The sequence below is a fragment of the Eubalaena glacialis genome, chromosome 3, assembly GCF_028564815.1.
Source record: "Eubalaena glacialis isolate mEubGla1 chromosome 3, mEubGla1.1.hap2.+ XY, whole genome shotgun sequence".
NCBI classification, from domain to species: domain Eukaryota; kingdom Metazoa; phylum Chordata; class Mammalia; order Artiodactyla; family Balaenidae; genus Eubalaena; species Eubalaena glacialis.
Window position 1 is genome coordinate 15,566,643 of NC_083718.1, and position 27,883 is coordinate 15,594,525.

The 27,883-nt window shown below is 35.4% G+C and overlaps 1 protein-coding gene across 1 annotated transcript in view; it reads right to left on the reverse strand.

The window, feature by feature from the left end:
• The window catches only part of USH2A (usherin), a 795,289-nt gene that overhangs the window by 704,281 nt on the left and 63,125 nt on the right, over positions 1 to 27,883 (reverse strand). The window contains exon 4 of the mRNA XM_061185303.1: positions 2,298 to 2,361. Within this exon, the coding sequence (XP_061041286.1) occupies positions 2,298 to 2,361 (64 nt within the window). The remainder of the gene's footprint in view (positions 1 to 2,297; positions 2,362 to 27,883) is intronic.

Sequence of the window (27,883 nt, forward strand, 5' to 3'; positions counted from 1 at the left end):
TTCCACACAGCACCTTTCCAGACATTTCAGATAGGCCAACACCAGTAACCCAGGCCTAAGTAGAGAGACTAGACTTCTCTCCAACCCCACTGAAGGCAATGGAGGAGGTAGGAAGATTTTAATTCACTAAATCGCATAAAGGCACACCTTCTTCTTTAAATCTCATTCATAGTTTTCAATTGATATCACATGTTGCATGGGGCCAAAAGTGACCATCCAGTGAGACCTTTATCTCAGGGAAATCCTTATTTGCAATGCTGCTCATCAGAATTTTAGACAAAGGTGATTTAAAAGATGGTGAGGCTAGCGGCAGTAAATCTCCCCAAGGCTGCGTTTCAGTGGTACAGCATCCTATATTTAGGCATCTCTGGATTATACAGACTAATAAAAAAATGTGTATATTGCTAATGGACATACCACTGACCACTGCAGCACCACAAGAGCAGTGCTTTTCAACTTTACAAGAGCTAGTCCTGTCATTTGGAAATTCACCATACTAATCTACATTTCCCTTAAAGAAATAGGAATAAACATTCTTCTTTTTGAATTGAATAAGAGCAACTCATCCATACAACAATTTACTATTATATCATCAAATCATAACTTGGGAAACAAACTTCAGAGGATGTCTCAGGCAGAATTTCACTTGAACTTTCTGAACAGAATGGAAGCCTACATGTCTTGAAAAATGCCTAAGAAAGATTTCCCACCTATTCTCAAGATGAGGAAATACTTCATTAAATATAGTCCAAGTCTACATAATTATTTGTTCACTGGAAATAGAAATATATAATAATACTTCAAATTACTCACTCTTCTTGTCTCCAAGTCTAATAGCCCAGTCTCTTGAGATTTTTCCATATATCAAAATAATTAATCATTTCCATTGTTCTACATTCTCTAGCACTTACAAATTCAGCAAAGCAATTTTAAAAGGCAGATATAGAAGTTTCTTCTTTTAATTTGAATTTTATTTATTTATTTATTTTTATACAGCAGGTTCTTATTAGTTATCTATTTTATACATATTAGTGTATATATGTCAATCTCAATATCCCAGTTCATCCCACCGCCACCACCCTTCCACCCCGCTTTCCCCCCTTGGTGTCCATATGTTTGTTCTCTACATCTGTGTCTCTATTTCTGCCTTGCAAACCGGTTCATCTGTACCATTTTTCTAGATTCCACATATATGCGTTAATATATGATATTTGTTTTTCTCTTTCTGACATACGTCACTCTGTATGTAACTTAAAAGCTTTTGCACAGCAAAGGAAACTATAAACAAGATGAAAAGACAACCTGCAGAATGGAAGAAAATAGTTGCAAACGAATCAATGGACAAAGGATTAATCTCCAAAATATATAAACAGCCCATGCAGCTCAATATTAAAAGAAACAAACAACCCAATCATAAAATGGGCAGAAGACCTAAATAGACATCTCTCCAAAGAAGACATACAGATGGCCAAGAGGCACATGAAAAGCTGCTCAACAACACTAATTAATAGAGAAATGCAAATCAAAACTACAATGCAGTATCACCTCACACTGGTTAGATTGGGCATCATCAGAAAATCTACAAACAACAAATGCTAGAGAGGGTGTGGAGAAAAGGGAATACTCTTGCACTGCTGGTAGGAATGTAAATTGATACAGCCACTATGGAGAACAGTATGAAGGTTCCTTAAAAAACTAAAAATAGAATTACCATATGACCCAGCCATCCCACTACTGGGCATATACCCAGAGAAAACCATAATTCAAAAAGACACATGCACCCCAATGTTCATTGCAGCACTATTTACAATAGCCAGGTCATGGAAGCAACCTAAATGCCCATCAGCAGACGAATGGATAAAGATGTGGTACATATATACAATGGAATATTACTCAGCCATAAAAAGGTCATTTGGAGAGATGTGGATGGACCTAGAGATTATCATACAGAGTGAAGTATAGCAGTTTCTTAAGTATCAGAAACAACTTCATACAGAACATTTAAACAAATGTATCCAAAATTCTATAATACAACTTGTTCAAAAGTCTAGTTTTCTTAGAAGAAATCCTTTGTACAGAATTTGATCAATTTTATATTATGAGGAGTTACCCAATAGAGTAGCACTAGTGAATAACAACCATAGACTAAGCCACAGCAAACACTGTAAACATTAACTAGGTGATGTTTCCCAAATACTGTAAAGATGGAAAATGCTGTAATCTTCATGATACTCTTACTTAAATGAATTCATCATTTACCCTTACACTTCAGGTATAAAGTTTTACGATCTGCTTACCTGTTTGTAAGCGCCACTTGGTATAATCGAAAATCTTGCATTCTTCCAACAAATTGCTCTAAACCTGCAAAATACATATATGTATATAACATGAGAAGTCTCAGTTTACCAAGCAATGGCTAACAAATGTTCAAGTGAAATTCTTTTAAAGCTATGAAACTTTTTTATTATATTAGTTTCAGGTGTACAGCATTATAATTCACCATCTGTATAGAGTACAAAGTGGTCACAACCACAAGTCTAGTTACCATCCATCACCATATGAGTTGACACACTTCATCAGTTTCACCCACTCCTAACCACCTTCCCCTCTGGCAACCACTAAACGGTTCTCTGTATTGATGGGTTTGTTTGTTTTTATTTGTGCATTTGTTTTGGTTTTTTTAGATTCCACATATGAGTGAAATTATACAGTATTTGTCTTTCTCCTTCTGACTTATTTCACTTAGCATAATACCTTCAAGGCTCATCCTTGTTGCCACAAGGATGGATTTCATTCTTTTTTATGGCTGAGTAGTATTCCATTATATATATATATATATATATATATATATATATATATATGTATGTGTATATATATATATATATATATATATAGGCATCTCTTGAATATATAGACTAATAAAAAGAATGTCACACACACACCCCACATCTTCTTTATCCATTCATCAATTGATGGAAACAGGTACACAGGTCGTTTCCATATCTTGGTTATTATAAATAATGTTACAGAGAACATAGGGGCACACACATCTTTTCAAATCAGTGTTTTCATTATCTTCAAATAATACTTAGAAGTGGAATAGCTGGGTCATATGGTAGTTCTAGTCTTAATTTTTTGAGGAATCTCCATACTGATTTCCATAGTGGTTGCACCAATTTACAGTCTCACCAACCCAGAAAAAGGTTCCCTTTTCTCCACCTCCTCTCCACAGTTGTTATTTCCTATCCTTTTGATAATATCCATTCTAACATGTATGAGGTGATATCTCATTATGGTTTTGTTTTGCATTTCCCTAATAATTAGTGATGTTGAACATCATTTCATGTGCCTGTTGGCCATCCGTATGTCTTTGGGAAAATGTCTATTCATATCCACTACTTACTTTTTAATTGGGTTGTTCATTCTTTTGTTGTTGTATGAGTTCTTTATATATTTTGAATATTAACCCCTTATCAGATATATCATTTGCAAATATCTCCTCCCATTCAGTTGGCTGCCTTTTCGTTTTGATGATGGTTTCCTTCACTGTGCATAAGCTTTTTAATTTGATGTAGCCCCATTTGTTTATTTTTGCTTTTGTTTCCCTTGACTTTGGAGTCAGATCCACAAAAACATTGCTAAATCGGATGTCAGCGAGGTTACTGCCTATGTTTTTTCTAGGAATATTATGGTGTCTTTAATCCATTTTGAGTTAATTTTGTGTATGGCATAAGATAGTCATCTAGTTTCATCATTTTACATGTTCAATTCTCCCAGCTGGAAAGAGACTATCCTTTCTCTTGTATGTTCTTTCTTCTTTGTTGGAGATTAATTGTCCACACACATGTGGGTTTATTCTTGTGCTCTCAGTTCTGTCCCATTGATCTGTGTATTTGTTTTTGTGCCAACACCATACAGTTTTGATTAATATAGCTTTGTAGTAGAGTTTGAAATCAGGGAGAATGGTACTTCCAGCTTTGTTCTTCTTTCTCAAGATTATTTTGGCAAGTCAGGATCTCTGTGGTTTCCTACAACTTTTAGAATTATTTGGCCTAGTTCTGTGAAATATGCCCTTGGAGTTTTGAAAGGAATTGCATTGAACTTATAGATTGTTTTGGATAATATGGACATTTTAGGATTATCAGTTCTTCCAATCTATGAATAAGAAATATCTTTCCATTTATTTGTGTCTTCAATTTCATTCAGCAGTGTCCTATAGTTTTCAGTGTACAGGTCTTTCACCTCCTTGGTTAAATTTATTCCTTTATTCCTTTATTCCTTTATTCCTTTATTCCTTTATTCCTTTATTCCTTTATTCCTTTATTTATTTATTTATTTATGGCTGCATTGGGTCTTCATTGCTGTGCACGGGCTTTCTCTAATTGTGGTGAGCAGGGGCTACTCTTCATTGTGGTGCATAGGCTTTTCATCGCAGTGGCTTCTCTTGTTGCAGAGCATGGGCTCCAGGTGTGTGGGCTTCAGTAGTTGTGGTACACGGGCTCAGTAGTTGTGGCGCACGGGCCCAGTTGCTCTGCACCATGTGGGAGCTTCCTGAACCAGGGATTGAACCCATGTTCCCTACATTGGCAGGTGGATTCTTATCCACTGCACCACCAAGGAAGTCCCTATTCCTTTTTTCAATGCAACTGTAAATGTGATTGTTTTCTTAATTTCTCTTTCTCATGGTTCATTATTTGTGCATAGAAATGCAACAGATTTTTGTATATTGATTTTATATCTTGCAACTTACCTTACTTATTAGTTCTAACAGGTTTTAGGGGGAGTCTTTAGGGTTTTCTATATCATGTCATTTGCAAATAGGAACAGTTTTCCTTCTTTCTTTCTGATTTGGATTCCTTTTGTTTCTTATTTCTTGCTAATTGCTGTGGATAGGAATTCCAATACAATGTTGAATAGAAGTGGTGAGAGGGCATCCTTGTCTTATTCCTGATCTTACAGGAAAAGCCTTCATATTTTTCACCATTGTTAGCCGTGGGTTTGTCATACATGGCCTTTATTATGCTGAGATATACTCCCTGTATACCCACTTTGCTGAGAGTTTTTGTCATAAATTAATGTTGAATTTTGTCAAATGCTTTTTCTACATCTATTGAGATGATCATATGACTTTTATCCTTCATTTTGCTGATGTGATTTATCACCTCAATTGATTTGTGGATATTGAACCATCCTTACATCCTTGGAATAAATCCCACTTGATCATGGTGTATGATCCTTTTAATGTCTTGTTGGATTCAGTTTGCTAATATTTTGTTCAGGATTTTTGCCTCCATGTTCATCAAAGAAGAGTTTGAGAAGACTGGGTATTAAATCTTCTTTGAATGCTTTGTAGAATTCACCAGTGAAGTCATCTGGTCCTGGGCTTGTTTGTTGACTTTTTTTTTTTTACTGTTTCAATCTCCTTACTAGTAATTGGTCTATAGGTTAGAAAACTTTTAAGTTTATATCACAGTCCTTTCAAATTCTTACAGACCAATATATATTTTGCTAATTACAAGTGAATAACAATAATAATCATAGTTATCTCTATATACATTATAGGACTTAAGTCAGAGTTAATATTTTGGCCAGCCTAATTTACTGACCCAACTTATGATCTCTATCCAGAATATCTTCCCCAAATCAAATTTCTCTGTAGTTTATAAACCTATAAATCTATCATCTCATCAGTCCTAAATGTGATTGTCATCTGTTTCACATCCTGATTTTCAGAGCATTCACATTACCAAGAACAAGACTCCCCACTTTTCCATCCCACCTGTTCTATCCCCAAGCTCCAGGGCATCAGCTTGGGTCTTCTCCAAACTAAGATTAATCCCTCATCTAGAAAATCTCCAGTAAGTCAGGATAAATTGAAAACCTCCTATTCATGAGTTCTGAGTTATTCACATGTATCAGTGGCATCCTAGCTCAGTCTCAAAATTCCATCACCTCATGAGAATTTTTCTAAGACAAGTCAGGTTCAGAGCCCAATCTGCTTTGCATTAGGTGACTTTTCAAGATGTGGGTATATATCAACTTTAAACCACACATTATTTTATTAATTCACCAAATATTTATTTAGGATGTACTAACAGATAAGCCCAGGGAGAGTAGGAACAGAAAAATGTAAGAAAGCTAAGGTATTTTTTGTTTTTAATAATGACAGAAACAATGAAAATGGTAAAATTCTACCTAGAGTTTAAATCATGGGGACACAAAAATGATATGATCTAAAGTATAATGCTAGTTCAGTAACTGTGTTTTTTAAATTAAACTTGGAGCAATGGCCAATCACCAAATGACTATTTTCTTAAATGTGTTTTTTTTAACAATTCTATTTTTTAATTTTATCTTAATAATAGAGTTTTAAGGAATGTTTGATCTATCTTTGCTGCAGTTTTTTGGTGGTGCTTTGGAGGAACCTGGGGCAGAGTGAGGTTATGGCAGATGAACAAAAGCTGTACAGTAGAATTAGCACACCAAATAGTCTGAGACGCTGATCTCAGAAGCAGCAGGAGATGAATGAGCAAAGAAAGATGGGACTCAGGGGCATAAAAAGAGTAAGTGTTGGGCTTCCCTGGTGGCGCAGTGGTTGAGAGTCTGCCTGCCAGTGCAGGGGACACGGGTTCGAGACCTGGTCTGGGAGGATCCCATATGCCGCGGAGCAGCTAGGTCCATGAGCCACAATTGCTGAGCCTGCGCGTCTGGAGCCTGTGCTCCGCAACAAGAGAGGCCGCGATGATGAGAGGCCCGCGCACCGCGATGAAGAGTGGCCCCCGCTTGCCGCAACTGGAGAGAGCCCTCGCACAGAAACGAAGACCCAACACAGCCATAAATAATAAATAAATAAAATTTTTAAAAAAAAGTAGAGGAATTTAAACAAAAACTCCTAAAGAAACTCAACATTTAAAAAAAAAAAAAAAAAGAGTAAGTGTCTATGCGTGAGTTTGTGTGAGTGTGTATTTTATCTTTCTTCTTATAATTATATTAAAGGCTGTAGTTAAGAAAATAACAATATTTCATATATGAATATTTCTTCATGAATCTAAAGATTTCCAATTGATACATTCTAAGAAAAAGTATATCTGTAGGCCCCCTCTCCACTTCTCTGCCTCAGTTTTCCACACACCCCACAACCCAAAGCCCAAAGAAAACAATGATCGATGCAGCCTCATGCTCTGACTTTCCTGTTAGGAAAGTTCCTCTATCCTTTGTCTAGAAATAGGCAATTGAGGCAAGTGCAAACTAATTATTACTTAAAGCAGTGTTATGAAGAAATAACAACAATAAACAAACAAAAAAACCCCACTCTATTAAAATGTCATAGAAATCTTTAGATTTCCAACACAAATTGCTTTAAAATTTATAATTAGTGAAAAGAATAAAGAAAACATTATGCACAGTTCATTTGACAAATTGGCCATCCAGGAAATTTGGTAAATTGCCCTGGATCAAAGAGCTGAAGCTAAGCAAGGTAGGAAATGATATAATGAAGGATACACCTTTCTTGGACATAGAGGTAAGACAGGAAGAACAGGTGTGAATACATTTAAGTCATTGTGGTTTTGTTTGAAGAGTAGGGAAGACAAACAGGAAAATCACTCCTCATGGTATGAATTTTCTTTCTGAGGAAGAGGTAATGTCTGCCTGGAATGAAGGAAGTTGGATCTGTCCCCTATTTATTTCTTCACCTTCACCTACCCCACTCACACCCAGCCCTTCTCCCCCAGCATCCTTCATACACCATATGGTGCAGGTCTACAGACTACCTGTAGTACTCCACAAGGACCAAGGTCTCTCAGCCCTAAGGTTTTGCACATGATTTTGCCTCTACTTCCAATGTTCCCGCTCTATCCCAGCCCTTAATTTCTCAGCTTTGAAATATTTCCCGTGGGAAACTTTCTGTGGCCCAGCAGGATCCTATATGTTCCTGTAGCACTCTGCACTTCTGATTTTGTTCTACAAATGCCTATTTACTTCTCTACCATGCTTATGAAATGTAAAAGTCTTCCCTAGAAAGACACACAAAGTAATAACTGGTCTTATCTGCTGTTCTATCCCTAGCTCATAGCCAAGTTTCCTGGCAAAGGGTAAACTGTTCAAAAATTATTTACTAATGAAGGGAAAATGAAGGAGGGAAGCGAGGAGGAATAGCGGTATTTATACCTGTAATAAAAATGTATAATGAACGCTATAAAAAATGAGTGAGGTTGACCAGGGAAAAATACATGGATCCTCAAGAAGTATTTTGAGGGCCATCTGAAATCAGAGACTGTAACTTTGCAATGGCACGAGTCTGAAAGCTAAGTGATTTCCCCAAACATGCTGACAACTCAAGAGAAATATCAAATGATTAGAGGTAGCCAGGGTTGAGGGTTTTCAGGTACAGTATATCAAACAAGGAGAACAGGAAGGTAAGATTCCAGTAATAAAGAAGAAATAATGCACCACAGTACTTAAGAGAACAGGAAAGTGAAACAGGGTGAGAGGTAATAGACCAGAAAAAAAAGAGGAGTCAAGGTAGTGGGCCTCGGATTAAGTAAAAGAAGAGTGCAGTAGAAGTGAGGGAGCAGGCTATTTGAAACAATCATAGTATTCACTTAGTGCTGCCTGGGGACACAATAAAGATAAACACTGGTGCTGCTTTTGGCAGCACTGACAAATGAAGCAACAGGAAGTTTCCCATCATACTTGAAGCATTCTATGCCATCAAGAAACACTGCCCAAATAAAAAAAATATGGTTATGGGTTGAATGGTGCCCTTCCCAAATTACGTGCTGAAGTCTTATCCCCCAGTACCTATGAACATGACCTTCTTTGGAAACAGGGTCTTTGCAGATATCATCAAGGTGATGTCATTAGGGTGGGCCCTAATCTGATTAATGTCCTTATAAGAAGAGGAAAATACTATGTAAAAACACATTCACACAGGGAGAAGGCCATGTGACAACAAAGGCAGGGATTAGAGTGACATAGCTAAAGAACATGGAATACCAAGGATTGGCAGCCACCACCAGAAGTTAATTAAAGACAAAGAAGGATTCGCCCCTCGAGGTTTCAGAGAGAACATGGCCCTGTTAACACCTTGATTTTGGACTTATAGCCTCTAGAATTGTGAGACAATAAATTTCTATTGTTATAAGAATTTGTGGTACCCAATTTGTGGTATTTTGTTATGGAGGCCCAGGAAACCAATTTAATCATCATTTCCTATGGTTGTTAACATAATGAGTTATCAAAGAAAAAAAATAGTGGCAACATGCTAATTCCACGTTATCTAATTTGTCTTTGCAGTATAAAAAAAAGTCTAAAACGTTATATATACAACCTCTAGGGAATATTTTCATTCAAAGTACCCAGAAAATACAGATCACAATGAATAAGGGATAATGACTTCTGGTTTTGAAAGCCCTAATATAACTGAAGGCAAAATTGTTGAACACTGTGATTTTGTCAAAGCCTGAATCACATTGTTTTTTTTTTTTTAATTAATTTTATTGGCGTATAGTTGCTTTACAATGTTGTGTTAGTTTCTACTGTTCAGCAAAATGAATCATCCATATGTATACATATATCCCCTGTTTTTTGGATTTCCTTCCCATTTAGGTAACCACAGAGCACTGAGTAGAGTTCCCTGTGCTATACAGTAGGTTCTCATTAGTTATCTAATTTATACTTAGTTATCAATAGTGTATATATGTCAATCCCAATCTCCCAATTCCTCCCACCCCCCCCTTACCCCCTTGGTATCCATACATTTGTTCTCTACATCTGTGTCTCTTATTTCTGCTTTGCAAATATGATCATCTATAAAATTTTTCTAGATTCCACATATATGTGTTAATATACAATATTTATTTTTCTCTTTCTGACTTACTTCACTCTGTATGAAAGTCTCTAGGTCCATCTATGTCTCTACAAATGACCCAATTTCATTCCTCTTTATGGCTGAGTAATATTCCATTGTATACATGTACCACATCTTTTTTTTTTTTAACATCTTTATTGGAGTATAATTGTTTTACAATGGTATGTTTGTTTCTGCTTTATAACAAAGTGAATCAGCTATACATATATATATAATCACCATATCTCCTACCTCTTGTGTCTCCCTCCCACCCTCCCTATCCCACCCCTCTAGGTGGTCACAAAGCACTGAGCTGATCTCCATGTGCTATGCGGCTGCTTCCCACTAGCTATCTATTTTACATTTGGTAGTATATATAAGTCCATGCCACTCTCTCACTTCATCCCAGCTTACCCTTCCCCCTCCCCATGTCCTCAAGTCCATTCTCTACATCTGCGTCTTTATTTCTGTCCTGCCCTTAGATTCTTCAGAACAATTTTTTGTTGTTTTTCTTTTTTTTGGTTTTTAGATTCCATATATATGTGTTAGTGTACGGCATTTGTTTTTCTCTTTCTGACTTACTTCACTTTGTATGACAGACTCTAGGTCCATCCACCTCACTACAAATAACTCAATTTTGTTTCTTTTTATGGCTGAGTAATATTCCATTGTATATATGTGCCACATCTTCTTTATCCATTCATTGGTCGATGGACACTTATGTTGCTTCCATGTCCTGGCTATTGTAGATAGTGCTGCAATGAACATTGTGGTATATGACTCCTTTTGAATTATGCTGTTCTCAGGGTATATGCCCAGTAGTGTGATTGCTGGGTCGTATGGTAGTCCTACTTTTAGTTTTTTAAGGAACCTCCATACTGTTCTCCATAGTGGCTGTATCAGTTTACATTCCCACCACCAGTGCAACAGGGTTCCCTTTTCTCCACACCCTCTCCAGTATTTATTGTTTGTAGATATTTTGATGATGGCCACTCTGACTGGTGTGAGGTGATACCTCATTGTAGTTTTGATTTGCATTTCTCTAATGATTAGCAATGTTGAGCATTCTTTCCTGTGTTTGTTGGCTATCTGTATCTTGTTGGGGGAAATGTCTATTTAGGTCTTCTGCCCATTTTTGGATTGGGTTGTTTGCTTTTTTGATATTGAGCTGCGTGAGCCGCTTGTAAATTTTGGAGATTAATCCTTTGTCAGTTGCTTCATTTGCACATATTTTCTCCCATTCTGAGGGTTGTCTTATCGTCTTGTTTATGGTTTCCTTTGCTGTGCAAAAGCTTTTAAGTTTCGTTAGGTTTCATTTATTTATTTTTGTTTTTATCTCCGTTTCTCTAGGAGGTGGGTCAAAAAGGATCTTGCTGTGATTTATGTCATAGAGTGTTCTGCCTATGTTTTCCTCTAAGAGTTTGATAGTGTCTGGCCTTACACTTAGGTCTTTAATCCATTTTGAGTTTATTTTTGTGTATGGTGTCAGGGAGTGTTCTAATTTCATTCTTCTACATGTACCTGTCCAGTTTTCCCAGCACCACTTATTGAGGAGGCTGTCTTTTCTCCATTGTATATTCTTGCCTCCTTTATCAAAAATAAGGTGACCATATGTGCGTGGGTTTATCTCTGGGCTTTCTATCCTGTTCCACTGATCTATATTTCTGTTTTTGTGCCAGTACCATACTGTCTTGATTACTCTAGTTTTGTAGTATAGTCTGAAGTCAGGGAGCCTGATTCCTCCACCTCCGTTTTTCTTTCTCAAGATTGCTTTGGCTATTTGGAGTCTTTTGTGTTTCCATAAAAACTGAAATTTTTTGTTCTAGTTCTGTGGAAAGTGCCATTGGTAGTTTGATAGGGATTGCATTGAATCTTTAGATTGCTTTGGGTAGTTTAGTCATTTTCACAATGTTGATTCTTCCAATCCAAGAACATGGTATATCTCTCCATCTGTTTGTATCATCTTTAATTTCTTTCATCAGTGTCTTATAGTTTAATGCATACAGGTCTTTTGTTTCCTTAGGGAGGTTTATTCCTAGGTATTTGAGTCTTTTTGTTGCAATGGTAAATGGGAGTGTTTCCTTAATTTCTCTTTCTGATTTTTCATCATTAGTGTATAGGAATGCAAGAGATCCCTGTGCATTAATTTTGTATCCTGCTACTTTACCAAATTCATTGATTAGCTCTAGTAGTTTTCTGGTAGCATCTTTAGAATTCTCTATGTATAGTATCATGTCATCTGCCAACAGTGACAGCTTTACTTCTTCTTTTCTGATTTGGATTCCTTTTATTTCTTTTTCTTATCTGATTGCTGTGGCTAAAAACTCTAAAACTATGTTGAATAATAGTGGTGAGAGTGGGCAACCTTCTCGTGTTCCTGATCTTAGTGGAAATGCTTTCATATTTTCACCATTGAGAATGATGTTGGCTGTGGGTTTGTCATATATGGCCTTTTTTATGTTGAGGTAAGTTCCCTCTATGTCTATGTTCTGGAGGGTTTTTATCATAAATGGGTGTTGAATTTTGTCAAAAGCTTTCTCTGCATCTATTGAGATGATCATATGGTTTTTCTCCTTCAATTTTTTAATATGGTGTATCACATTGATTGATTTGCATATATTGAAGAATCCTTGCAATCCTGGGATAAACACCACTTGATCATGGTGTATGATCGTTTCAATGTGTTGTTGGATTCTGTTTGCTAGTATTTTGTTGAGGATTTTTGCATCTATGTTCATCAGTGATATTGGCCTGTAGTTTTCTTTCTTTGTGACATCTTTGTCTGGTTTTGGTAGCAGGGTAATGGTGGTCTCGTAGAATGAGTTTGGGAGTGTTCCTCCCTCTGCTATAGTTTGGAAGAGTTTGAGAAGGATAGGTGTTAGCTCTTCTCTAAATGTTTGATAGAATTCACCTGTGAAGCCACCTGGTCCTGGGCTTTTGTTTGTTGGACGATTTTTAATCACAGTCTCAATTTCAGTGCTTGTGATTGGTCTGTTTATATTTTCTATTTCTTCCTGGTTCAGTCTCAGAAGGTTGTGCTTTTCTAAGAATTTGTCCATTTCTTCCAGGTTGTCCATTTTATTGGCATATAGTTGCTTGTAGTAATCTCTTATGATCCTTTGTATTTCTGCAGTGTCATTTGTTACTTCTCCTTTTTCATTTCTAATTCTATTGATTTGAGTCTTCTCCCTTTTTTTCTTGATGAGTCTGGCTAATGGTTTATGAATTTTATCTTCTCAAAGAACCAGCTTTTAGTTTTATTGATCTTTGCTATTGTTTCCTTCATTTCTTTTTCATTTATTTCTGATCTGATCTTTATGATTTCTTTCCTTCTGCAATCTTTGGGGTTTTTTTGTTCTTCTTTCACTAATTGCTTTAGGTGTAAGTTTAGGTTGTTTATTTGAGATGTTTTTTGTTTCCTGAGGTAGGCTTGTATTGCTATAAACTTCCCTCTTAGAACTGCTTTTGCTGCATTCCACAGATTTTGGGTCATCGTGTTTTCATTGTCATTTGTTTCTAGGCATTTTTTGACTTCCTCTTTGATTTCTTCAGTGATCTCTTGGTTATTAAGTAATGTATTGTTTAGCCTCCATGTATTTGTATTTTTTACAGATTTTTTCCTGTAATTGATATCTAGTCTCATAGCGTACCACATCTTCATTATCCATTCTTCTGTTGATGGACATTTAGGTTGCTTCCATGTCCTAGCTATTGTAAATAGTGCTGCAATGAACACTGGGGTGCATGTGTCTTTTTGAGTTGTGGTGTTCTCTGGGTATATGCCCAGTAATGGGATTGCTGGGTCATTTGGTAATTCTATTTTTAGTTTTCTAAGGAACCTCCATACTGTTCTCCAAAGTGGCTGTGTCAATTTACATTCCCACCAACAGTGCATGAAGGTTCCCTTTTCTCCACACCCTCTCCAGCATTTATTGTTTGAAGATTTTTTGATGATGGTCATTCTGTCTGGTGTGAGGTTATACCGCATGGTAGTTTTGATTTGCCAATCTATGACAAAGGAGGCAAGAATATACAGTGGAGAAAAGACAGCCTCTTCAGTAAGTGGTGCTGGGAAAACTGGACAGCTACATGTAAAAGAATGAAATTAAAACCCTCCCTAACACCATACACAAAAATAAACCCAAAATGGATTAAAGACCTAAATGTAAGGTCAGACACTATAAAACTCTTAGAGGAAAACATAGGCACACACTCTTTGACATAAATCACAGCAAGATCCTTTTTGACCTACCTCCTAGAGTAATGAGAATAAAAACAAAAATAAACAAATGGGACCTAATTAAACTTAAAAGCTTTTGTACAGGAAAGGTAACCATAAACAGATGAAAAGAGAACCCTCAGAATGGGAGAAAATATTTACAAATGAAGCAACTGACAAAGAATTAATCTCCAAAATATACAAACAGCTCATGCAGCTCAAAATCAAAAAAACAAACAACCCAATCAAAAAATGGGCAGAAGATCTAAATAGACATTTCTCTAAAGAAGACATACACATGGCCAACAAACACATGAAAAGATGCTCAACATCACTAATTATTAGAGAAATGCAAATCAAAACAGAATCATGGCTTTAAATTATCAGGGTTGATTCATTCTTTTATGCATTCATTGACTCAACAAATGTTTACTGGGAACCATTTACATGCCAGGAACTTTCATGGGTTTCAGGAATACATCAGTTAACAAAACAGGCACAAAAAAAACTCAAACAAACTAACAAACAAACCAAAAAAAACTTGCTTTTATGGAGCTTGCATTCAGGCAACTAGATTAATATAATGAGTAATTTATGTAGTATATTAAAACAAGATAAATGTTATGAAAAATGGGAAAAATAAGAGCAGCTTGGAGAGCATGGCTGGACTTCAATTTGGATAGTATGTTAAAGAGAGGTCTCATTGAGAACACGGTATTGACAGTGGAAAGGGAACAATCATATATATAAATTGGGGCAAAATATTCCAGACAGGAGTCATTGAGTGCACAGACCTAAGGTAGTATGCTTGGCATATGAGAAGAACTGCAAGAAGCCAGTATCCTGGAGCAGAATAAGAGAAGTGAGGCTATTGGAAGATTAAGTCAGACAAGTAACTGGCTGCCGGGGGTAGGGCTGTGGGGGTGGGGGTGGGGGAATTGGGTTCAAATTGTGAAAAGCCCTGTAGCCCATTGTAAGGACTTCAGTTTTTATTGTATATGAAAGAGGAAGTCACTGGAGAGTTCAGAGTAGAGAGTGACATGAACTCAGGTTTATTACAAAGTGTTAAAAGTAGAATATAGGGGGCTTCCCTGGTGGCCCAGTGGTTAAGAATCCGCCTGCCAATGCAGGGAACACGGGTTTGAGCCCTGGTCCAGGAAGATCCCACATGCCACAGAGCAAATAAGCCTGTGCGCCACAACTACTGAGCCTGCACTCTAGAGCCCGTGAGCCACACCTACTGAGACCATGTGCCACAACTACTGAAGCCCATGTACCTAGAGCCTGTACTCTGTAACAAGAGAAGCCACCGCAATGAGAAGCCCACGCACCGCAACGAAGAGTAGTCCCCGCTCGCAGCAACTAGAGAAAAGCCCTCGTGCAGCAATGAAGACCCAACGCAGCCAAAAAAAAAAAAAAAAAAAATCAGTAGCCCTGAAAAAATTATATATATATAAAAAAAGTAGAATATAGGATGACAAGAGTAGAAGCAGTGAGACCAGTAAGGCTATTACAGTCATCCAAGAGAAAGACAATGGTAGTCAGACGAGGGTATAGAAGTGGAGGTGTACATCTCAATACTGATAAATTTGAATTCTCTTCCTATATTTTAGTAATAGTTAAAGGGAAGCTTTGCTGAAGAGGGATTATGAAATCTATTTTATCACCTATAAAATAAAGGGGCTAGGCTTTATGACCTTTAAAAACCATTTTAGTTTTAAATTTTGGAATCTGAACATAAAACAATCACATCTTCTACCACAGAATTCATATTTGAAGGGAATTTTTAAAGTTAAAAATGTTCTCTAAAGACCTAGAGTTAATGTGAATCATCCACTCCAAACATGAGAATTATGATTTGACTTTGGGGGAGAATATCATAAAATATTTCAAGGACATAGTCTTAAGAGTGAATTTTACTCATTCCTTTGCTAGTTGCCAACTTTTTGGCAACAGATATTCAGCGGAATAAACATTTCATAAAGAGATTCTTCTTTGAAAAATATTCATATGGTAAAGACAAGTCTAAATTATATAAATTGATCAAGTAAATAGATATGACTCATACCAGAAAGCCCTCATAGTTGTCTATTTAGAAAATATGTAATGACTGGTAAGAAGCAGTACAGCCACATTATGATTGGTGGCACAGCAAAATTAGTTAAATAGGAAAACTCTGAGTAAATAATCTAATATATAAATCAAGATAAAAACAGTTTCGCTATAAGGCTAATTTTTTAAAACGTCACAACAATTGGAAAGGAAGAAATAAAATTGCCTCTATTCATGAGTAATATAATTGTCTCCTAGGAAATCCCAGTGAATTTACACAAAAGCTACTAGAAGTAATAAAGTTAGCAATTTTATGAGATACAACTTGAATGTATAAAAATTAATTCAATTTCTATACACTAGTGATGAAACACTGGAAATGAAACTTTTTAAAGTAACATTTATATTAGCCCCAAAACATGAAATACTAGTTATAAATCTAATAAAGCATGGCAGTGTCTGTTGATAAAAGTGCAAGATAATGATGAAATAAATTACAGGATGTCATCAGGTATGGCAGAGTAAGAACAACTGAAAATTCTGCCATAAAATCAATGATAACACTAGCAAAGAATGTCAAATCCAGTTTTCTAAAATGATGGAAATTGACCAAAGATTTGCAACAATCCAGGGAGTGTTTTTCCCCCCTATGGGTGAATAATAGTAAGAATATCATATTTTGTGGCATTTTAACTTTCTCTATTCCCATCCTCCTCTCTATCACTCAGCAGCTAATCTTGAAATTGGATATTCTACAATCACAGTGAAAAACAGCAGCCTAGCATCCACTGGAGGAATGAGAATGGGATTGGAGCTCTTTCAAAGCCCCAGCCTCAGAAAACTGTCATTATTTAATCTGTCTAGCAGTACTCTAAAGTCCCCACAAGTATGGCTTGAACTGACTCAGAGTTTGCCCAGTGGAAATAGTCATTTCTTTAGGATGTTTGTTGAAAATAATCAGTGGCAACTGCTTAACATTACAGTTGCCTAAGGCAGCAATAACAGCTGGGGAAAACAACAAACAAACAAAAAAAGGTAAAAGGAAAGCTGAGAAATGACATGTCCATAAGGGGCTTTGCAAAGCTCCAACATATTCCTAGAAATCTAGAAGGCCATGATCATGCAAAGGGGTGTGTGTACACACAGGGACATGTGCATTCCCAAGAGACATCTGAGAAGAACCTAAACTCTCACCTCCTTTCGACCTTGTGGTTCTGCACAAGCAGCAAATGGTGACTAAAGAAGAGTGCTCATCTGTCTGACTGAATGTTAAAAGTATGCTGCAACACACTAACAGAGCCCTCAAAAAAGGCTAAAAAAAGTTATTGGCTCTAGGAATTTATGAAATTCTCTGTTCCATTATTAGCTCAGCACTAAGCTAACTGGACAGAGATTTCAATAACCACATATGACAAAAATACATATTTTATGTAACTTGTTTAGGAAAGTCACTAAGCAAGTGAACAGCAGCAAAAAAAATCCTGAGGAGAAAAAGACTCTGATTTTTATATTTGCTCACTGTATTATTTAAAATGTCCAGTTTTCAACAAAAAAATTATGACACATGCAAAGAAACAAGAAAGTATGGCTGATACACAGTTGGGGGGAAGTGGCCATAGAACTGGGCCAATTAAAATCCCATACATTAAACATACTAGATAAATACTTCAAATCAACTATTTAAATATGTTCAAAAAACTAAAGGAAACCATATCCAGAGAACTAAAGGAAAGTATGAGAATGATGCTTCAGCAAATAGAGACGATGAGTAAAGAGACAGAAGTTATAAAACGAAGAATTCACTAAAGGAGCTCAACAACAGGTACAAATGGGTAGAAAAAAGAATCTTAAAGGTCAACTGAGATTATCTAGTCTGAAGAATAGAAAGAAAAAATACAAAGAACTAAACAGAACTTCATGGACCTGTGGGATCCCCATTAAGTTTACAAACATAAGCCTAATAGTGATCCCAGAGAAGAGGTAAAGAAAAGAGCAGGAAGAATATTTAAAAGAAATAATCACTAAACCTCCTCAAATTTGATGAAAACCATAATCTACACATCCAAGAAACTCAATTAACTTCAAGAAGGATAAATTCAGAGATCTGTACCTATGTATATCATAATCAAACTGCTGACATAAAAAGAGAAAATTATGAAAGCGGCAAGAGAGAAATGATCCATCTCATACAATGAATCTTCAATAAGATTAACAACAGATTTCTCATCAGAAACCATGGTGGACAGAAGGTAGTGAGATGACTTATTTAAAGCACTGAAAGAAAAAAAGACTGTCAACAAAAATTCTCTCTCCTGTAAAACTATTCTTTAAAAATGCAGGACAAATTAAGACATTCCAAGGTAAACAAAAGCTGAGAGAATTTATGACTTATAGACCTAATTTACAAGAAGTACTAAAGGAAGTCTTTAGGCTGAAATGAAAGAACACTAGACAATAGTTCTAATGAATGTAGAGAAATAAAGAGCATTTTTAAAAGTAACTACATAATAAATATAAAAGATTATATAAATATTTCATTTATAATTCTTTTTTTTTCCTGATTAAAAAGAGAATTGAATAAAGCAATAATTATAAATCTGTGTTGATGGGCATCTAACAACACAATTTGAATGACAATAACAAGGGGGAGGAAAACAAACAAAATATAGGCACAGAGTTTTGTATACTATTGAAATTAAGTTGGTATTAATTCAAAATAGGTTATTATAAGTTAAGATGTAATTGTGATAACCTGAGAAACTAATAAAATAAAAACAAATATAGTAAAAGAAATGGCAAGGGGATTAAAATGGTACACTCAAAAACATTTATTTAACACAAAAGAAAAGAGTAACGGAGAAATAGAGGAACAAAAAAGACATAAGACATAGAAAACAAACAGCAAAGTGACATTACAAAGGTAACTATCTTATCAGTAATTGCATTAAATGTAAATGGTTTAAACACCCCAATAAAAAAATGAGATATTGGCAGAATGGAAAAACAAACCACAAATATGATTCAACTATATGTTTTCTACAAGAGACAAGCTCAAAGAAACAAATAGTTTGAAAGCTAAAAAATAGCAAAAAAAAAAAACATATAAATCACATAAACTATAACCAAACACATTCCCAATAACCAATAGGTCAAAGAGGAAATTACAAGAAAACCAGGAAATCCTTGAGACAAATAAAAATGAATATAAAACATATCACACTTCATGAGTTTCAGGTAAAACACTGCTTAAAGGGAAATGTATAGCTATAATCATCTATATTAAAGAAGAAAGTTATCAAATCAATAGCCTAATCTTCTACCTTAAGAAACTAGAAAGAAGAAAGGAAACAAAATCCAAAGCAATCCAAAGCAATCCAAAGGAAGGAAGTTATAAAGATTAGACACAAATGAAATAAAGGGAAAACCAGCAAAATCAAAAATTGGTTTTTAGAAAAGGTCAACATATTTGACAAATCTTCAGCTAGACGGACAAAGAAAAAAGGAGAGAAGACTCAAATTAGTAATATCAGGAATGAAAGAGGGGACATTACAACTGACCTTACAGACATAAAAAGATTATGAGAATCCCATGAACAATTTATGCTAAAATTAGATAATCCAGATCAAACAGACCAATTTCTAGAAAGGTACAAACTACTGAAACTGACTCAAGAAGAAATAGACATCATCACCAAAAAACTACCAGAGCTCATCAATGAATTCAGTAAAGATGCAGGTTACAAAATTAATATACAGAAATCTGTTGCATTTCTATACACTAACAATGTTAAAATGACCATACTACCTAAACAATCTACAGATTCAATGCTATCCCTGTCAAAATACCAGTGGCATTTTTCACAGAAATAGAACAAATAATTCTAAAATTAGTATGGAAACACAAAAGACCCCGAATAGCTAAAACATTCTTGAGAAAGACCCAGAGGTGTCATGCTCCCTGATTTCAAACTATACTGCAAAGCTACAGTAACCAAAACAGTATAATACTGGCACAAAAACAGACACATAGATCAATGGAACAGCATAGAAAGCCCAGTGAATATGGACTTATATGGGCAATTACTCTATGAAAAAGGAGGAGGCAATAATATACAATGGGAAAAAGACAGTCTCTTCGACAAATGGTGTTGGGAAAACTGGACAGCTAGATGCAAAAGAATCAAAGTGGACTACTATCACATTACACACAAAAATAAATTCAAAATGGAGTAAAGATTTAAATGTAAGACCTAAGACTATAAAACTTCTAGAAGAAAACATAGGTATTTGCTCTTTGACACTGATCTTCATAATATGTTTTTGGATATGTCTCCTTGGGTAGGGGAAACAAAAGCAAAAATAAACAGGACTATATCAAACTAAAAAATTTTTTCACAGAGCAGGAAACTATCAGTAAAACAAAAAGGCCACCTAGTGAATGGGAGAAGGTATTTGCAAATGCTATATCTGATAAGTGGTTAATATCAAAAATATATAAAGAACTCATACAATTCAACAACAAAAGAACAAACAACCTGACTGAAAAATGGGCAGAGGATCTAAATAAACATTTTTCCAAGGAAGATACACATACACAGATTGCCAACAGGCAGATGAAAAGATGCTCAACATCACTAATCATCAGGGAAATGCAAATCAAAACCACAATGAGATATTACCTCACACCTGTCATAAAAACTATTATCAAAAAGGCAACAAATAACAAGTGTTGGCAAGGATGTGGAGAAAAGGAGAACCCAAGTGCACTGTTGGTGGGAATGTAAATTGGTGCAGCCACTATGGAAAACAGTATGGAGATTTCTCAAAAGATTAAAAATAGAACTACCATATGATCTAGCAATACCACTCCTCAGTATTTATCCAAAGAAGCATAAACACCAATTAGAAAAGATGTATGCACCTCTATATTCATTGTAGCGTTATTTACAATAGCCAAGATATGGAAGCAACCAAAGTGTGCATCAATAGACGAATGGATAAAGAATATGTGGTGTACACACACACACACACACACAAATAAAATCCTGTCATTTGTAACGACATGGATGGACTTAGAGGGTATTATGCTTAGTGAAATAAGTCAGAGAAAGGCTAATAATGTATGATTTCACTTAAATGTGAAATCTAAAGAAACAAAACAAGTGAACAAACATAATAAAACATAAACAGAGTTATAGATACAGATAACAAATAGGGGTTTGCCGGTGGGGGGTGGGCAGGAGGAGGAAAGAAATAGGTGAGGGAGATTAAGAGGTAAAAAATTCCAGTTGCAAAACAAATGAGTCACAGGTATGAAATGTACAGTGTGGGGAATATAGTTAATAACTATGTAATATCTTTGCATGGTGACATATGGTAACCAATTTATTGTAGTGATCAGTTTGAAATACACAGAAATTTTGAATTAATATGCTGTGTAACAGGAACTAACATAGTGCTATAGGTCTATTATACTTCAAAAAAATAACAAACAAACTTACAGAAAAAGAGATCAGATTTGTGGTTACCAGAGGTGGAGATGGGGTGGAGGGAGGGGGAAGTGTATGCAGACAGTCAAAAAGTATGAACTTCCAGTTATAAGATAACTAAGTACTAGTGATGTAATGTACAACCTTATAAATATAATTAACACTGCTGTATGTCATATACAAAAGCTGTTAAGAGAGTAAATCTCAAGAGTTCTCATCAGAAGAAAAAACTTTTTTTCTATTTCTTTACTTTTATACCTGTATGACATGATGGATGTTCACTAAAATTATTGTGATAATCACTTCATGATGTATGTAAATCAAATCATTATGTTGTGTACCTTAAACTTATACAGTACTGTATGTCTATTATATTTCAATAAAACTGGAAGAAGAAGAAACAATAAAAACAAAGAAAATTGGTAGTGAATGAAAAAAGAAGAAATAGACATTCTGGATAGAGTGATAATAAAAAAGAGATTAATTTAGTAAAAAAAATTTTTCCACAAAGAAAATCCAGGATCGATGTCTTCACTGAATGCTTATAAACATTTAAAAGAGGAACAATGTCAATCCTTCACAAACTCTTCCAAAACACAGAAAAAGTAGAAACACTTCCCAAATAATTCTATGAAGTTATCTTACCCTGATAGCAAAACCAATAAAGACATTACAAGTAAAGAAAGTTACAGATCAAAAAAATCTTCATAAAATGCTAGTAAACCAAATTTAACATCATAAATAAAGGATTATACACCACAAGCAATTGGGATTTATCCTAAAGATTCAAGGCGGGTTCAACATGTGAAAACCAAATAATGAACAATATGATAGAATAAAGGACAAAAACAAATGATCATCTCCATAGGTGCAGAAAAAAGCATTTGTCAAATTCCAAAATTCTTTCATTATAAAAACAATAAACATTGAAAAAATAGAAATTCCTCACCTGAGAAAGGGAATTTATAAAAATCAACAGCTAACATCACACTGGAAGGCAAAACACTACTCTCCCTCTATGATCAGTAACAAGACACCAACATCCACGTTTACCACTTCTAGTAAATATTGTTCTGGAGGTACTAGCCAGGGCAATTAAGCAAGAAAAAGAAAAGGCTTCCAGACTAGAAAGGAAGAAGTAAAACAAATGTGTACAAGAAGAAACATACAATATGTTAACTATGAAATTTCCTAAATTATAAAGAAACAATTCTTAACATGGGAACAAATACATAATATATGCTTTTATTCATAAAATGGAATATTAATAGGGCAGCTAAAATGAATGAACCAGACCTCAAAATTTTAAATTCTCAAAAACTATTTTTATGAAAAAGCCAAGGTGAAAATACACTATAAAGCCACTTATGTAAATTTTAACAACATGAAGACAATAGCATGTATATTATTTAAGTATACTTATAAACATATTAGGTTGAAATAGTTAATATCTGACAATTTTTAGTCTGTAAGAATGGCAATTTTATATGGTTCAACCTTATAATAAAGGTATAAAAAAGACATGAGAATGATAATTGTAAATAGAGAATAGGAGAAGGGAATCTTCAAGAATCTTTAAAAATTGTTTAAGTACATTTTGATATGTCAAGGTCATAAATCTCCATTACCTGGAAAAAATCACTGATGTAAGAAAAAATTTCTAAATTATTTTAGAAAGTTAGATGTTACTAAAAATGCTCAAGTCAAATAAAAGGAAAGAGCAACAAGTTATTAAGACTAGATCTGTCCTTGTGAACGAAAAAAAATTTTAGAATTGGAACTAGAAGTATAATGATTGGCATAGTTGCTTTTAAATAGAGGTACCCACCTACAGGCTAAAAGAATTAAAGATAATTACTGTAAATTTTTGGAAAAAATTTCTGGTATAATATCAAACTGAGAATCTTCATTTTTTCATAATTTTTTTTTATGTTTTTATTTTTTTAACCTCTTTATTGGAGTATAATTGCTTTACAATGTTTTGTTAGCTTCTGCTGTATAACGAAGTGAATCAGCTATATGTATACGTATGTCCCCATATCCCCTCCCTCTGCGCCTCCCTCCCACCCTCCCTATCCCACCCCTCTAGGTGGTCACAAAGCACCAAGCTGGTCTCCCTGCGCTATGCAGCTGCTTCCCACTAGCTATCTATTTAACATTTGGTAGAGAATCTTCATTTTTGAAAATAACAAAGCTTAAAGACTGAGCATTTGACAATACCATTAATAGACTGATATAGGTAAGAAACAAACTGCCAATGCGGTAGAACAGAAAACAAATCTGTGTCCATTCCACAAAGATTTAGATAATGGCTTTTCCTCATTTCTAGCAAAAGTTCAAATTGAAATTAAAATTATGCATGATGGGGTTAGGTTAATTATCTGATCTCTAGTCAGTGTGACACAAAAGAAAACATTTCACTCTGAAACAAATTACAAAAACAAATCATAAAAATCTAGAACTTCAAAATATGATGGCTCTAGAATGGAGAGTCAAAGGAGCTTGCTCGTTTATTTTTTAATGCTCACAATGGTAAGGATTTTATGCCAGAAAATTTAGAATGTGTTTTCTGTTTTTGTTATTGTTAATGTTGCTTTTAGGTATCAATAGCAAAAAGACAAGAATACACTCCAGCGGTCATGGAACCATAAAAAGGAAAATAAAGTTCTAAATAACAGTATCGTTGCAGACAACAATAACAAAAAGCACAAGCATTCAATATAGAGTCATATACGATTAATACAGGCATTTTATACAATTACACAATACATACACTATTATAAAATTCCTTGAATTGAGGAAAGTCTGAAAACTCACCTCCAGAATCAGTAAAGATCAGTGAAAGGCAAGGTGTTATCCTGAAGAATTAACAGATGACCACAAAATACTCAAAAGTAATAATCAACCACTAGAGAACAGCAGCTTGTATTATGCCAACTTTAGCCAATTCCTTTCCTTCTCTTCAGACCCAGCCTTCTACAGTATCTGCACTCAAGGCCTCTGCCCTTCATCATTCAGTCTCATTTTTAAATTATCTACAGTCCCTTTTCGACCATCATCATTAGACTGAAAGTGCATTCTTGATGGCCACCCTAGGTATCATTTTCAGTTTTATAACTTCTCATTCTCCTTGATATTCAGCTGCTTGATATTATTGAAGAACTTCGTGAAATTTTCAATATCTGTCTTCTAAATCCTAATCCTTCCAGGCCACATCTGTATCCCCTCAGCCGCTTCTCTTCCATATCTCCATTTCCCAACCTTCTATCTATAGCTCAATGCTCTTTTTTCTACATTTCTTTCCTTCAAGAATTTCACCTGCTTCTAGAGCTTCAAAAATAACCTCTATGAGGAATATTCTTATCTGCATATCATTAGTCCTTAAATCAATTCTCAAATCCACTCTCTTGTCCCAAATGACCTTTTGCCATTTCCACTTGGATAATTCTTTACTATCTCAAATAAATAATTTAAAACTCATTCCCCTAAACTTACTCTGTCCCCTCTTCTTTCTCTCTTCCCCTCTGCTCCATTAACCTTCTCCTCTTCTCCCTCCCTCTCTCCCCACCTCACAAACATGCACGCACACAACTGCAACTTCCTTATTTCCCTCTATACTGGTATATCTAGGAAACATCTTTGAGTACTTCTTCTCCTTTAGTCGCAATGGCTGCTCAACTACTTCTTTGTAACATTTTCTATTCTCACAAACCTAGTTCATAAGGTATCACTTCTGTAACATTGCCAAAGAGATGAGGCTGACAAACTGATTGAAGCTGTAAAGACTTGTACCCATTATATTCTATCTTTCAGATCCTGCCGTCCATTCATGTATTCAGCAAATATTGAATAGCTACCGTGGGACAGGCAATCTTCTAGGCTCTTGGGATATATCAGTGAACAATGCAAACAAAAAATCTCTGCCTTCATAGGACTTATATTCTAGAGGGGTAAAAAGATATACACAACAATAATAAGTAACGTATAATATGTGAAAACAGTAAGTGTTATAGAAAAAAAAACAATAGAGTGGCATAATGAGGGCCAGACATGGGGAGCTGGTGTTGGCAATTTTGAACAGGGTAGTAAGGAAGACTTCATTAAGAAGGTGATATCTGAGCAGACTTGAAGCAGGTAAGGGAGTCTGCCCTGTGGATATCAGAAGGTAAAATGGTTCCAACTGAATGAAGGAATAGCCAGTGGTGCAAAGGCTCTAAGACAGAAACTGCCTCACAAAATCAAGGAACAGAAAAAGGCCAGTTTGGTTGAGACAAAGAGAGCAAAGAAAACAGTAATAAGAGATAAAGCCAGAGAGGCAACTGCAGTCAGTTCATGTAGGTCTTATAGGCCATTGTAAACATGGTGGCTTTCATGCTGGGGAGGCAGGGAAATACTAGAGCATTTTGAACAGAGAAGTAATATGATCTGACCCATTTTTAACAGAGAAACTCTGGCTTCTGTGTGGAGAATAAAGTGGAGGGCCAGAGTGCAAGCAGTTGAAAGACTGTGCAACAATCCAGTAAGAACAACAATCATGACTTGGATGGGAATGATTCTAGTGGAGGTGGTAAGAAGGAATCAAACTGGATATATTTTGAAAGTATGATCAGCAGAATTTTTTTCTGACACATGAGATATAAAATGTGAGAGAAAGAGAATTGGCAAGGATGACTCCAAATCTTTTGCTCTGAAGTAGTGGAAAAATAAAGTTGCCCTCACCTGAGATGGGGAAGGCTATGGGAGAAACTGTGTGAGTCAAAGAGAGAGGTCTAAAAACCACGATTTCAATTTAGGAAAAAATAAGCTTAATTTTGAGGTATAAATTAAGCCTCCAAATGGAGATTTTGGATAGTCTGATGTATGTAGCATTCTGGAGTTTAGGAAAGAGGCTTATGGGGAGGGTGATGGGTAGATCCCAATTTGGAAGTCAAGTCATTCAGATGGTATTTAAAGCTATGAGACTAGAGGTGATCTTTAAGGGAGTGAGTGTATATAGACTTGGAAACAAAGTCAAGGTGTAAGGCCTGGAATACCAATATTAAGAAGTCAAGTAACAGATAAAGAAGAACGAGGAAATCAAAGTGATAAGTAGCAACTAGAAATTCAAAGGCAAACCAGGAGAAAGTGAAGAAAGTCTATCAAGGAGGAAGGAGTGATCTCAACTCTATTAAATGATGTTGATGGGTCACATAAATTATTGAAATTAACTATTAGATTTATGAAATGAAGGTCAATTAGTTTAACTGTGGTGATGAGCTAAAGCCTGATAGTAGTCAGTAGAATTGGAAAAGAGGAATTCAAGACAACTATCACTGACAATACTTTGGGGGAGTTTTGCTTAAAAAAAGGAGCAAGGAAATGAAACAGTGGGCTGGTGGAGGAAATCGGGGTCAAGAAAATGTTTTTAATGGAAGAATAACAACTTATCTTTGAAATGTTCCATTTATACAAGAAGACTTTACAATATAGGAGTAAGTGGGGAAAAGGCTGGCAAAATTTCCTGGATAAGATCTATTTTATGACAGAGGTGGGTAAATATAGCAGTGTGAATCTATAGACGTTCCTTTATGGTTTGTTTTCATTTTCATAGTGAAAGAGGAGGTAATATCAACTTAGAGGATAAGGAGTAAGTTTGAGAAGAGAACAAATTATGTACATAGTTGTCATAGGACAGGGAAACTGCATGGACGAGAGAAATATGGAATGATTTCAGGGCACATATGAGGTTTATGATCATAAACTTAAGGGAGACCAGGCATCCTGACTGGGTACATTTAACCAGTACTGTGGTGTTGCCAAGATAATACTAGAAAGTGGAAAAAAAAAAAAAAAAAAAAAAAGCAGGAGAGTCACGGTGTGTGTAAGAAAGTGATTATAATATTTGACCATGAAACTTAAGCTGACTAACAAGGGAATAATACACATCAAGGGAGTGGGGAACAGTGAAAAGTTGTTCAGATCAATTGATGGAAGGTCCCAGAGAGGTTGAAAGATGACCTGATTCAGGGTACCAGAGAGTACAAGGTGATAAATACAAGTGTATATCAGACAGAAAAAGGAAATGCAAGAAGTTTATATGCTAGACGAAGTGATGAAAAGACTGCTTCTTGACAAAGGGAACTGCTAAGAGGCACTGAAATAAAAAGTAAAAATATTGCTCAGTAGAAGTCACATGATCACTAGTAAGTTGAGATCGTCTAACAACAAAAGTTCAGAATCCTCAATAAGTTTCAGGTTTAAATATTGGCAGTGAATAGATTTCAGGCAAACCAA